This window comes from Apostichopus japonicus, chromosome 21 (assembly GCF_037975245.1).
Source record: "Apostichopus japonicus isolate 1M-3 chromosome 21, ASM3797524v1, whole genome shotgun sequence".
Taxonomy (NCBI): Eukaryota; Metazoa; Echinodermata; class Holothuroidea; order Aspidochirotida; family Stichopodidae; genus Apostichopus; species Apostichopus japonicus.
The window spans coordinates 3,025,717-3,039,995 of NC_092581.1; the positions used below are offsets into that span (position 1 = coordinate 3,025,717).

Genomic DNA, 14,279 nt, shown 5'->3' on the forward strand with positions numbered 1-14,279 from the left:
ATAGCGACCTCAGAAGTAGTGTGAATGTTCCCTCTAGAAGTAAAACTTTCTCACGATCGTGACCACCAAAAAAACTTACCCCATATCATCTTCAGACTCATTGAGCATGGCAAATGTTGGGTTATCTTTAAAATAGGAATCTACGAAGAAAAAAAGAGAAATCATCAATATTTTCATCTTACTCATTAAGGCAACATTATTTTGAAAATAATAATCTTATTACCATACTTGCTTAAAGAATTTTGGTAGTTTGTATTACATGGAAAAAAACAGTGACAGATACGAAAAATACCAGAAAAATGCGACCCCACTTACAATATTGAATTCAAGATATCAAGCTATTTTTGTAGAAAAGCTACCACAAAATCTTCACATGCCTGCATTGCTGTAATTCATATGAGACCATCCTCTAGAACTGGTAAACGAGTGACATTTTCCCCCCAAATTTTTTTTTGTGATAAATCAGAAATCCATAAAACAGAAATGTATTTGATTGAAACGTTCCTTCAGTAAAGTGTGGTACACGGTAAAACAGATACAAGACTCGACAGACGAACGGACAGATAGACTGACTTACCCTTGTAGGCATTCTTGGATGGAGAGTAGACAAATGCCATGGTATACAGGTAGAGGTTCAATAGACTATAGAAAGCCAGGAATTCCGCCGGTGAGAAAAATGAGTCAAGGTGAAAATCAAAAACAGAGTTAATCAGGAAACGCAAGAGTGTGCATTTCGTCTGTTGCTGGTACTTGACTTGTGGTACTATGTTTTGACTTTCAAAGTTTGTTTAAAAAATTCACAACAGTCACATGCGTTCCAGGGAAGATGGTATTAACTAAAATGTAATATTTATCACCAACCGAAGTGGATGCATTTTAGGAAACAATTATCGAGGGATACTGGATTAATGCCCTGCCATCGGTGTTGGAAAGGTGATAACTGAAGGAGAGGGGAGGGGGCCATGGTGGGTTAGGAGTGGGAGTGTTGAGAAGGAAGGTAGGGTAAATGCAAATGTCTCATGGTATAAGGTGTATTAAGACTTAATGGTGTCCACTTGCAAGCAAATGAGCCTGTCAGCAGCCTACTTGTATCAACTTCCATCCCCGTGGTCCTCCACCCTTCCCCCTCCCCTCCACACATAGCTCCTTTTCTCCCGCCTCAGATGTTCCTTTCGGTTAAAGCATTTACTGCTAATATTTTATCCATGCAGATTAGATCAGGCTTACCCTACAATTTGAAAGTAAAACCTCCCTTGTAAAATTCCCAACTTCTCCTCTCCTCTAAACCAGTCCACTCCCTGAAAAGAAAACACACACACCCCACCTGCACCTACCTCCACATCGCCCTCCTGTCCCCTACCCTCCCACATCCCTCAGATCTTTGTACCAGAGCAGGCTTACCCTACAATTTGCAGGTGAAACCTCCTTGTAAACTCCCCAACTTCTCCTCTCCTTTAAGCCAGTCCACTTCCTGACAAGAAAACACACACACCCCACCTGCACCCCCCTCCCCATCCCCATCCCATACCCTACCCTCCCACATCCCTCAGATCTGTGTACCGGCTACACTGGAGACCGATGAAGGAAGCCTAACCTAACGACTGCGTTGTAAAAGGATATAGTTCTTGTAGTACGTTGATAACTCCGACACAAAATTCTCTTTGATGATGCTGACTCCAAACCTAAGGATCGTAATAATCGTGCTGTCGAAGAAAAGATAGAAGAAGCAGTGAAATAAAAGACATTAAAATTAAAATAAAACAAAAAGGAGTGGAAGATACAAAGTGGAACAGACGTTATAACAATGTTTAGTCTTCGTATATCAAAACTAAGAGGGCCTGACATTTCTATCCTCTGCCCAAGATCTTCTTCAACAGGCTTAACAACCTTTTGAAGATCCTGCCCGTATCGAAACTCCGGGCTCCCTATAAATTGTTCATATATTTTATATATACCTAGTACCTACAGAGGGTATTTACACTCCCAGATAAACAGTTTTCTAACAATTTCTTCTTTTTAATGACTTTTAGTTTTCATAACCTTAAACTTGAAATATTTGGTGCAAACTGAAAAGATGACTTTTCTAACTAAACATTTCTTCTTCTATTTCTGATAATACAGTATATTGACCCCATTCTATACCACAACACTTAGACCTGTCTAATCAGGACACCACTGACACACCTATCTGTTAGAGAAGTAAACTGTTTGCCCATTCCATTTTTTAACATTTAGCAAAAACAACCACATGAAAGAAAAAGAAAAATCCAAACTTCAAAATAGTGCTAAAATTTTTTTTTCTTTGGAGTCTACATTCAAGACAACCATTTTCGAATCCCCCCATGCAATCATTTTTCAGTCTTAATCCGGGAATAAATCCACTCTGCATCTCAGCCTCCCAAAGTAAATGAACTCTTAACATTCAAACAGCCCAGACTTGTACCCCGAGTTTTATCACCAGGGGTACTTCGGGGTGCGTTTAATGATTTCTGTAATGTCAAGGACGATTCTCGCGAGGAATTCTCCAAGAGCAAATACTTTAAACTTATAAAAGCTGTTGGTATTAAAACGACTTTCGCTTGATTAACGAAATTGACTGAATGAATATGAGAGGCCATAAGAGATGTTTTACCAACTTAGCTGTGATCTGTGAGCTTTCCTGTTCTTTATATTTCTTTGAGGAAATTGTTCTTTGCTGTTTTTCGACAATCAGACATTTCAAAAACCCTAAGGTTTTTAATTTTTTTTTTTTGTGACTGCATCCTGTCATGAATCTAGGTAACAATGGATCATGAATGCCGTGGATGACTTTTGTCGAGCAAACATTGCCGCACCTGCCCTTTTAAAATATTTACATTACACACAACCGCAACCAAAAAGGCCATATGTGAAGATGTACAGCTGAAATATGGTACAGAGTTGGCTGGTTTTGACCAAGATCAATCATTATGCATCATCATTTAGTGTAAACTAAAGATGTACCGTTGTACACAGACTTGGCTATGGTTCAGGCTTGTGAGGCCTCGATCACAAACATCCATGAAATATCATGTACAGTGATGCTGTACGGCTGAACACAGACCTGAGAAGTGTACAGAGTTGCTTGGATTTGATGAAGCACAACCACAATACAGACACTGACAGCTGCACACAAAGCACACATATGGAAGGTAGTTGTTTCCAGTTTGGTTAAGAACAATATCCCATAATGTGCATGGATGCTGTACAATTGTACACAGACCTGTGCATGGCACTGTGTTTGGTATTTATCTAGTACAAACACATTGTGTACATGAACCCTGTACAGTTACAGTAATCAGACCTCTCTATGGTATTGAGTTGTTTGGGATGAAGTTCAAATCATGTTGCAGAGTCACAGAGCATACATGAATGCTGTACAGCTGCATACAGACCTGAGTATAGTACTCAGTAGTTGATGGCTGTCATAAAGCAGAGTTGATAACTCTATGAAGAGGCTCTATAGTACACAGTATGAAGTTACACAGGGCTCACATTAGTGTACTGGACGATAGGCTCGCCCATTGTAGTGCAAACACACAGAGGCAACTCACAACAGTTAGACGTTGCTAGCATAATCACAGACAAGGGCATGTTACTCACCTCGCAATTACGACACACAGCATTAATATAGTCATGAACTGTAACCTCAGATCTGCAAAGGAAACAAAAAGAAACGAAAAACAATAAAAGAGAATGACCCCATGAAGAGGTCAAACTGACCTTGTTCACGTAAAACATGATGCAACTCACAATCAAGCATAAAGATAAATAAATTGATTAGCCTAGTTAATTAATGAGGTACTGTATGCTAACATTCAAACTGAAAACAAAAGAAATATAGTCCACGACATTTTCAGTCTGAAACAGGAGAAGCTAAGCTCAATACATCTCATTATTGGGACGCTACTTTGATGAGACATTCGCTATGTGTTTCACTACTAGTGAGACTGTGCACTAATCTTGTTTAATTATGAATAAATTAATCAAAGCCTAAGGGTATTGTTTCAAGGATGAGAGTCTCTTCCCAACAGTCATAAGGTTCTATGTTTCACACCATCTAATTCTTGCTCTTGCAATTTCTTACTTACTGCTTCACTCATTCATTACATTCTGCACAGTTTAAAACGATCATTACAGTTACAATGAGGTTAATATGTAGTTACAATGTAGTTTCAATGTAGCTACAATGTAGTTACAATGTAGTTACAACGAAGCTACAATTAAGTTACAATGTAGCTACAATTAATTTACAATGTAATTACAATGTAGTTACAATGTAGTTACAATTTAGCTACAATTTAGTTACACTGTAGCTACTATGTAGTTTCAATATAGCTACAATTTAGTTACACTGTAGCTACTATGTAGTTTCAATTTAGCTACAATGTAGTTACAACGAAGCTACAATTAAGTTACAATGTAGCTACAATTAAGTTACAATGTAATTACAATATAACTACAATGTAGTGAATATGTATTTACAATTTAGTTACAATGAAGTTACAATTAAGCTACAATGTAGTTAAAATGTAGTTACAATGTAGTTAAATTATAGTTACAATGTAGTTACAATGTAGTTACAATTTACTTTCAATGTAGTAACAATTTAGTAACTATTTAGTTACAATGTAGTTACAATGTAATTACACTGTTATTACAATGTAGTTACAAGATAGCTACAATGTAGTTACAATGTAGTTACAATTTAGCTACAATGTTGTTACAAGAGACAACAAATAACGTCAGTTTTAAACGGTAAAGTTACAAGAGATACAGTGAGGTTACAAAGATTAAATTGGTTTGAAAAGCTGTGGGAGGAGTAACACCCTAACAAAATAACCAAAGTGGCATATCTAATAGAGTGCTTCTAAACATACATGAAATAATAAGCACAGGTAACAAAACAAGATTAAAATAATGCACCCCACAAAGGGTTAATTTTTAACCCTGCACACCTTCACATACCTTCAGTGTAGGCCTAACTGTTACCCACCATAAAGGTTTTGACACGCTATACCAATATACGACAAAATCTCTTCACAGTGTGCAACTGCCAAATATACTTTTTTTTTTTTTAAATGGAACGATTTGGGCTCCAAGCAACAACGACGTCAACAATACTTTAATAGGCAAATGTGGAATTTTTTTAGCGAGACACTGATTTTGACATCGAAACACCTTGAAGACTAGAGGACGAGAAGCAAGAAGAAAAAACTTACTCATGTAAGGTAACGATCTGAGTTCTGTAAAGGCCCGAATGACCAGGAAGAGTAGGTACAAAAGGTAAAGACCTCCAAAGATGAAGAAAATAGTTATCAATGCCTGAAAAATAAAAATAGAAAAGAACGTTTTAGTCATCAAACACAATCCTGTTTCATCTTTAATAATTCATCATCATACAACAATCTCTTCTTTGAGATGACGACAATATTTCAACGAGAATCCTTTCTACATCTAAGAAATTATAAAATATGTCCCAAAATAAAATAACTAGATATAAAAAGAACTTTCTAAAACAATCTATCTGCATACTTTCTTCATTTTTGAATTTTGAATTCTGAATTCCGAAATTCACTATTCTCTCATTTAAGACAATGAAGGTTTTAACAAAATCCTTTTCACATCCAAGAAAGTATAAAATTTCTTGTCCCCACTTTCTCACTCTTATCTGTTCTGAAGGAAAATCTGCAGATTATGAAAGCCCCTGATATCACACAGTCACATTATTAGCAAGTTTGCGCCCTGAATAACTTAATCGGAAATGTATAAAACTCGCAAAAATTTGCTAATAAATTTTCAGTTTTTCCTTCTTTTTTTTTAGGCGAATGAACTCACCACAAAATTTCCTGAGTCTACTTTGTAGTTAAAAGTTGGATCATAAAGACCCCTGTACTGTTGCCAGCAAGTCATGGTGATGCCGATAATCCACATGGCACCAACAATGATCGCTTTTGGAAGATAAAACTTCATCCACTTTCTGTCGCTCTGTCGATAAAACAACAACATTTGCAATACACAGAGATGCAGTTGGAAAAAAAAATATGATTTTCACATACCAGAGTACTAAACCAAACTACTGCATTGATTCTTTTTGGGATTTTTTGTCATTTTAATCCCACCTTTGAAAGCTGAAAAGCCACCAAAACGCTTTTTAAAAACAGGTTACCGTTTCACTAAAGATATGGTAGAAGAATAATACTTATGTTGTGAGAAAGACAGGAGGTATTAAAAGAAGGAGAGCGAAGCAAGTTTGCCTGACTGAGAGACAAACTTTGTTTCGTTTCAACTAAGGATGATTTGACGACAAGAGAAATTATGCTGCTGCAAAACGAACCAACCTCTGTTAAACTGATTTAAGTTCGCCAGCAGAAGATAAATAATCATAATAATATTCCATTTTCATATAGCGCTTTATACCAGCAATTGGTCTCAAAGCGCTTTACAGATGATATGTTACCCCTGGTCAATGATAACCATGTACCAGAGACAATCCCTCCATGCTGCAGCAGTTATATACTGCGCCCAATGACAAGTTACCTCACAGGTACCCATTTAACCCCTGGGTGGAGAGAGGCAAGTGAGATAAAGCATCTTGCCCAAGGACACAACGTAATGAACTAGGCAGGAGTCAAACCAGCAATCCTTGGATCACGATTCCAACGCCTTGGCCAATCGTCCACCACGCTCTCTAGGATAGACCAAAGGGTAGGAGAGGAAGAATTGTACCCACCTGTCTGATGCCGTGATACGTGCACAACCAAAATAGCAAGAGTGCAGATAGGAATGTCGTCTGGAAAATATTGTCTACGATCAGAGGAACCCAGCTGTTGACTAGGAAGATTAACGGGAAGATGGGATCTGTGGAGGATGGATAAGAAGCGGCAGAGTCTTTGTTATTTTATATCTTGGACAACATCTCATGGTAACAACCAAAGAAGATGGAATTGCATAATATATTAGGGTGGTATATCTTTAAACTGAAATATTTTACAATTTATTTCTATTGGGGGGGGGGTGAGAGGGGATGGAGGGGGTGTGTTAATTATTTTTTTTAGGAAACTAGTACAATCGCTCGATTCTTCTTCATCATGACGGGAATTTACGATAAGCAGGTCTGGTAAAGAAATATAAAGATGTTCATGAAAATGATATAATCTCTGTTCAATTGGCCCTACTTATTTGTCCCCGTGGAAGTGTATGATTTCTATATACCACATATTGGCACATCAATTTATAAAACAAGTCTTGCAAGTAACATGCATGAAATGAAATAATCTGATTTCAAGGGGTGTGAAAAGTTGAAAGCAAATTTAGTACATCGTTTGTCTCTTTTTTACCCTTTTAAAATGAAATTAAGTCAATTTTTCCAAACCCTTCATGATGACACTATGTATGTATCTTTTATAAATGCCAAATGGAAAAGTGATGTTGCAGGAGAATTTTTACCACCCCCACCTTTTTTCCACCCACTACTTTCGGGCCATAAACTCTACCTACATTACTCCATAAAATAACCTTTCAAGTTTTGCTTGACTTTCACCGACTTTTGCAGATATCGGTGCGATACAGATGTAGACAGTCGATGCAATTAGCAGAGTTTTTGACTTACTGTTATACAGCAACAACAGAGGCAGAAGGACTGACAGCCACTTCTGCTCAATCGACCAATCACGAATGGAGAACTTCCTCAAGGCATGGGCGAACATGCACTGTAAGACAACCAGAAAAAAATAAATACATAAATACAAAAATTAAAAAAAAATATTTATGATACAAAAATAATCATGTCTTGAAGGTTAGACAAAGCAGTTTAGACTTTAGAGAAAAGTTGCATGTCATCAATTACAACCCAGATATTCAAACTGGGGTCGCCAAATTGTTTTGGGGGTTCGAAAAACATAGAGGATATTTTTTGAAAAAGGTGGAAATATCTTGAACATGGGTAAATTACCTTCCTCAAAACTTGCAAAATATGACATAATATTGCAACTATAAAGCACCATCAATCATATAAAATTTTCTCAAATTTAATGGTTGGGGGGGGGACATCTTCTCCCCTTTTCCCAGGCCACAACAATCACCACTGGAGGCTCAAGGTGGCAATTGGGGTCACTCAGCAAAACAGTTTGAACACCAGTCGGTCTTCCAGAATCATCAGAATGTAAACTTTTATTTTAAAAGTAACCTTTTTGGGTTGATTTTGGTCATTTTTAAAATATTATTTAACACTAAAATTCCCATAATAACTTGACCAGTCAATGTATTGGGAAAAGTCACAATCATTTTGTGAAAATGACTGTTTTATGGTAACACTTAAACACAAAGCTGAATATTCAGGTAGTACTACTGAGCTAACCTCTAACATTATTACACAAGTACTGTATACACAACCCCTTTAAAATGAACTAATCATCAATATGAGAACAAACACAAACCCTTGGGATATACTCTCCACCCCCCCCTCAGCAAATTATGATTTTTTTGTGGTAATTAACTCGCCAAAATGGAATTGTGATTTATTTTGAAACCTTCCTAATTAACAAATTTTGTATGCATGGATAATCCAAACTGTGATGTTTAATGTAGCGTCTTGTGTGATCATTTATCTAGCTCGACCGGCGGTGCTCACAATTGTGGAACAAACACTTCTGAAAGGTCAACGTTCTTTCTCTTATAAATTAACCAATGATGCTATCGATCCTTCCAGATATTCAGCTCGCAACCGAGATATTTGTAACAGACTAGTCTGGTAAAGTTTTTGTTGTTGTAAGATCCCAGTCAAAATTTAAGTTTAAAGGAAATTTTTTAATCTCTTTTGGAATTTTAAGTCCTTATTGGTTTTCTGTTTTTCTATAGCTACTTCCCTAAAGCTTTTCACAAAGAAGCAGAAAAGGTGCTTGAAACAATTATTATCAACAAAAGCGATAAATCGCACATTACAATTCATCTTCAAAAGGACAAAGGGAAAGTGTGAGAAACAACCAATTTTCACTGTCTTGATCGCACCTCATAAAATATAGTTTAAAACAAAGAAAGTATAAAGTATATTTAAGACTGATTTTCTAAGTTTGATATTTCTATTAAATCTTTCTAAACATGCTCTATAAATTTGCGATAATGTTTCTGCTCAAGTTAGGCTCTTCTTCGGAGGCAGAATGTAAGGTGCAAAAGACACGAAAAGAAAGGAAATATCATCTGTTAAAAAATCCGGCAGAAATTTGTTCTTGGGCCTCAGTCTTTATGACAGCTCCATCCTTCATCAACCAATATATAAATAAACTATCAGGTTCAAGCTCCAAGATGCCCCAAAAGTGACACCGCAGGCTTTCTCAATCTGACTACTTTTGTTACAAAATAATTTGGTGGGGGAAAGAAGAAAGGAGAGATTTCAAGTTTTACCAGGTGTCTACGAGAAGGAAAGGGGATCTGCGAATCAATTTTTCACCTCTAATTTGGCAGAGGATTGTTAAAGCCATAAAATATTTTCCACAAGACCTTTTTACGGGATACGTGATTGATTTGTTACGGAGCAAGAGATGAGGTGAGAGGATAGTCTCGGAACTCTATCTAGACGAAGAAGAATCTCGGGAATGGATGTCCCAGATTGAAATTCCGGGATGAGTTTCAGATTAGGAAAAACTGGATTTGTAGAACAGCCCCCCCAGTATTTTTGGAAATGAAAGAACTAAACTGTAGAAGTATTAATGTTACAAAATATAGTTCCACTCCTCTCTGATGCTGCAGATGTCTAAGCTGGGACTACTGTTGATGATGGGTAAAACCACCACTAAAGAATGAAAAATAAATATTTGTAGTTTCTGTTTTATGCTCGTATTTGTATATAGCAGATATTTTGAACACGAATCAAGCTAGACTTGACCTAGAATTGGCAGAACATATTTAAGTTATCAAACTAGAAAACTAAAAGATACCTCAAACGATTAATGATTAAGTTCAACCGTGACAAATTTTGCCGCTGGACATTTGCTGGGATTACTTGTACAGTCATTTCATAATCTTCAGCAATTTTTGTTTTTTCATTAAAAGGGGACACAAAGTTAAAGTTACGTTATCATCTTGTATTGTATTACCACACCCATTCCTCCCCCATACCCCCTCCCCCACAACCCCCTCCCCAGCATCATCACAAACCTATTTTGCTATTGGTAATAAATTAAACTAAGAAAGTGAGAACTATCATTTGCTCTCCTGTATTCTGCTACTACCCCCTCTCCCATCTCCCCCTCTACTCTCCCCCCTCTACTCTCCCACCCTCCCCCACCCCTCTCCCATCTCCCTCTACTCTCCCACCCATGCCCCACTATCTCTAAAGTGTTAGCCTATAACTGACTTAAATGTTTCATATAAATTTGTCATTCTGACAGCACATCTTCTTCCAAGATAGTTTCAAAATTAATAAAAACATGCTCTACAGAAAATCTAAAAATTGATAAATGATCTTCTCCCTGTTTTGTTAATTAATATCAAAATAATATAAGATCCCACTGAAATTAATCAATAATCACTCTCCATCCCTGTTTTCGCTCTCTCTTCCAGGAAAGAGAGAGACAATTGACCTTTTAAGATCATTAATAAAGTAACATCACATTTCCCCGTCTGGAAGAGAGGGATTCTACCTCTTGATTTTAGAGAAACCAAGACAGAGATAAAATCACTCATCTCATAACTGTCATTGCACCTTCTATGATTAAATAGGAACGGAGACATGGGTAATGTGTACTTTCAGGACCGAGTGGTTGATACTCTTGATTCAAAACAGACCGTATTGTAATGAAATCCTACGTAAGAGTCTTTCAAACTGGTCTTTGTTTGTTAGGATTATTTCTATTTTTAAACTTATGTAATTCACCCAAGCAAAGTAGAACATTTGACATGTATTTGAAAGCATACCCATCTTTTACAGCATTAACATAATGCATAGTCAGTTTTATTGATCAAATGACTAAAACTGTGGAAATGTCACAAACCATCGGAAAAGTAAGTGCAACAGGTTGGGGTCATCAAAAGTTAGATGGCTCTTGGAAAAAATTGAGATGTCTGATACGCAAAAAAAAGAAAATGAAATCCAAAATAACTTTGGGGTGGTTTCTTGTAAGCCTTTGACAGTTGCCGGTACGTTCAACTTGCAACCAACTTTTGGGGAGTTGATCTCTGCAATTTTGTCAAAACTTTTCCCAGCAAATAATGAATATTACTGTATATTATTTGGTATCGATGACAGTATTGTAGTTTAATCGTTAAAAGACATTTAAGCCATTATGTGAGCGTCACCCATAATGCCTTTCCTTATCCTGTCGCTAATGTGACTTCGGCTTGCCCTCGCAAACTGACTACGAACAGGACGTCTTTAGGACAAACGGACACCCCCAAAATTCACTCATTTATAAAACATGATACTTAAACCGATTCCTATACATATGGACTCCAACTACAACCTAGCTTTATAAAAACAATTTGTAAACATTTATAAAATGCGCCCCCCCACCCTCCCCCCCTGCTAAGCCCATTCCTTCCGGGTGGTTGCCTTATTTCCTAAAAGACATACTTAAGGCCTAAAAGACATACTTAGGGCAAAAAATACATACTTAGGGCAAAAAGAGATGCATGAATACTAAACCAAAGCTATGTGTCGCGAGATATGTGAAACGCACCGTAACTAACGGTAACCCCCCCCCCCCGTGATTTCAAAAGAAACTGAGAAAAACACTCACCGTGACGATGAAAGTCAATACTAGGAAGATGAACCTGAACCATATCTCCATATTCGAGAAGATCGGATTGTAAGATCTAAACTGTATGCAAACAAGAAAGACAAAACAAAAGTGGTATGAAAGATGGCGGCGGACAGGGCTATTTCAGCTTCATTTTAAGTTATTTATCGAGTTTATTTTACTTCTTGCTTGGGCATCTATACAAAATATTTCAGCTCAAAGATGCGCCACATCACTACTAGCATCTAGGTAAACTATCGTGTATTAAAACTCTGTGGGTTTGTCCAGAAATCTGCTTTCTGAGTAATATGTCCAGAAAGCCACTTTCTGAGAAACACACTTTCTGAGAAACACACACAAAGCCGCTTTCTGAGAATTATGTCCAGACTGCCGCTTTCTGAGAAATGCTCCCAGAAACCCGCTTTCTGAGAAATGCTCACAGAAACCCGCTTTCTGAGAAATGCGCCCAGAAAGCCGCTTCCTGATAAATACATACAGTGCACAAATGCCAGCAAGTTAAACATTCACAGGATGATAAACGGAAGGGAAAACTTAAAAGATTGGTCTTTGCATTTTGCTAAACATTACAAACACTTTGAGGTTTATTGTGCCAGTGTCGATAGCAATTGTATATCATTCTACATAGTTAGAAGATGATGCTTTAGTGAAAGAGACCATTAAAGTCTCCCCTTCAGTAGTAAAAATGAAACATTTTGTTCAAGGATAAATATTAAAACTTTTGTTTTAGATAATAAACAGTGCATGAATAAAATCAAGGATGTCTGGTGACATTTGGAAAGAAGCTTTTAACGTAAAGCAATCGATCGACATACGATAAAACTTTTCAACCGTAGAAATAAGTTATGTTCGCAATTGACAGTGGTAGAGCCGTTGAAAGGATTGAAAAAAGAAAAGAAAAGCCTTATGGCCTGCTGAGTAGATCAACAAGAATGGAAAATGATTAATGAACTCCAGAGAGCAGGTACTTCCATTTCATTCACGAAAGCAGCTGGTATATTTGTTGTGAATGGGATCCTTGCATTTCTCGGAGTGTTTACTCGAAAACCACAAAAATGAGACCAGAGGAGTAAGCAAAAATGATGGAGTTTGAACTAAGCTTGGGGATTTACATCACTTTTATTGACAAAAAATGTACAGATGTCTTTAACAAGTGTACATAAACCAGTCTTGCTAATGATTATTCATGATTTGGGAGTGGTCAAACTACCCTACCATCATCGGCAAAGGATTGAGGACCTCAAACTCGGAATCAGAAATTGCCATCAGGCCACAAATGCGAGGCAAAATGACAAATCAATGGCAATCGCTGATTCTATGGGTCAGATGAGACCCCCGATTCTGTGCGATATGATTGACATTACAGGTTGAAGCACATCCAGGTCAATTTCTTATCCAGAATTTGTTCGTTTACTCAACAACGCATATTTATCTTTGGTTGATATGAGATCAAAACAGAACAAAAGGGCAAAGATAAACAAGACCCTGAAGTGTGTAATTTTGCAATGACAAAGTATACAAAAGCACACCTACACTGTTAAGGGACCATCCTACCTAATCAATATATCATTTTCTATTGTACAATATCATATACACGAAATGGCTCAAATGCTATTACAATGACCAGTCCTACAGCCTGGATCTGCCATTTATCCTCATATTTATAAAACAACGAGAAGCCATCTGAAAAGTTTCCCATATTCTTTTTCTAATCTCTAATAACTACCAGCTTTTGTATATTGTCCTCTTACAGTACTCTGTCCATTTTATGGTATAATACCCCATTTTAAAGTGTAACCCCATATTATACAGTAGTAAAACACTCGATTGTATGGTATAACACTCGATTTTATGGTATAACACCCCATTTTATGGTATAATACCTCATTTTATGGTATAATACCCCATTTTATAGTTTAATAACCCCATTTATAGTATAATACCCCATTTTATGGTATAATACCCCATTTTATGGTATTATACCCCATTTTATGGTATGATACCCCATTTTATAGTAATATACCCCATTTTATAGTATAACATCCCATTTTACAGTATAATATCCCATTTATGGTATAATAATACATTTTAAAGTATAATACCCCATTTTATGGTATAATACCCCATTTTATGGTATAATACCCCATTTTTGGTATGATACCCCATTTTACAGTATAATACCCCCCCCCCCTTATTTTATGGTATAATACCCCATTTTATGGTATCTTTAATATTTTGCATAAACACACACACATATTAACTACCAATGATCGAACTTCCAAAATTTTTGCTTCATCTTTTCTATCCACTACCACAAATTCAATTGTCCCTTTAATGTATTCCAATACCAGTTTACCCACCATTGTCATTTTCCTATTGTCCCTTTTGTTCTGTCACAATTCCCAATTGTTCTTTTGTCTATTGTGTCCTTAATCTTCTCCAAACCTCATTCACTTCCAGCTGTGCTTATATTGTTTTATCGTCTCTTCATCTTTACCAATCCTTAAT

The 14,279-nt window shown here is 36.7% G+C and overlaps 1 protein-coding gene across 5 annotated transcripts in view; it reads right to left on the bottom strand.

The window, feature by feature from the left end:
* The window catches only part of LOC139962722 (transmembrane protein 181-like), a 43,454-nt gene that overhangs the window by 1,157 nt on the left and 28,018 nt on the right, over window positions 1-14,279 (bottom strand). For all 5 annotated transcript variants that reach the window (XM_071962962.1, XM_071962964.1, XM_071962966.1 and 2 more), the window contains exons 7-15: window positions 11,754-11,834; window positions 7,631-7,730; window positions 6,752-6,879; window positions 5,857-6,006; window positions 5,241-5,343; window positions 3,622-3,673; window positions 1,621-1,703; window positions 578-667; window positions 80-140 (exon numbers count right to left, since the gene is read on the bottom strand). In XM_071962962.1, the coding sequence (XP_071819063.1) occupies window positions 80-140; window positions 578-667; window positions 1,621-1,703; window positions 3,622-3,673; window positions 5,241-5,343; window positions 5,857-6,006; window positions 6,752-6,879; window positions 7,631-7,730; window positions 11,754-11,834 (848 nt within the window). The remainder of the gene's footprint in view (window positions 1-79; window positions 141-577; window positions 668-1,620; window positions 1,704-3,621; window positions 3,674-5,240; window positions 5,344-5,856; window positions 6,007-6,751; window positions 6,880-7,630; window positions 7,731-11,753; window positions 11,835-14,279) is intronic.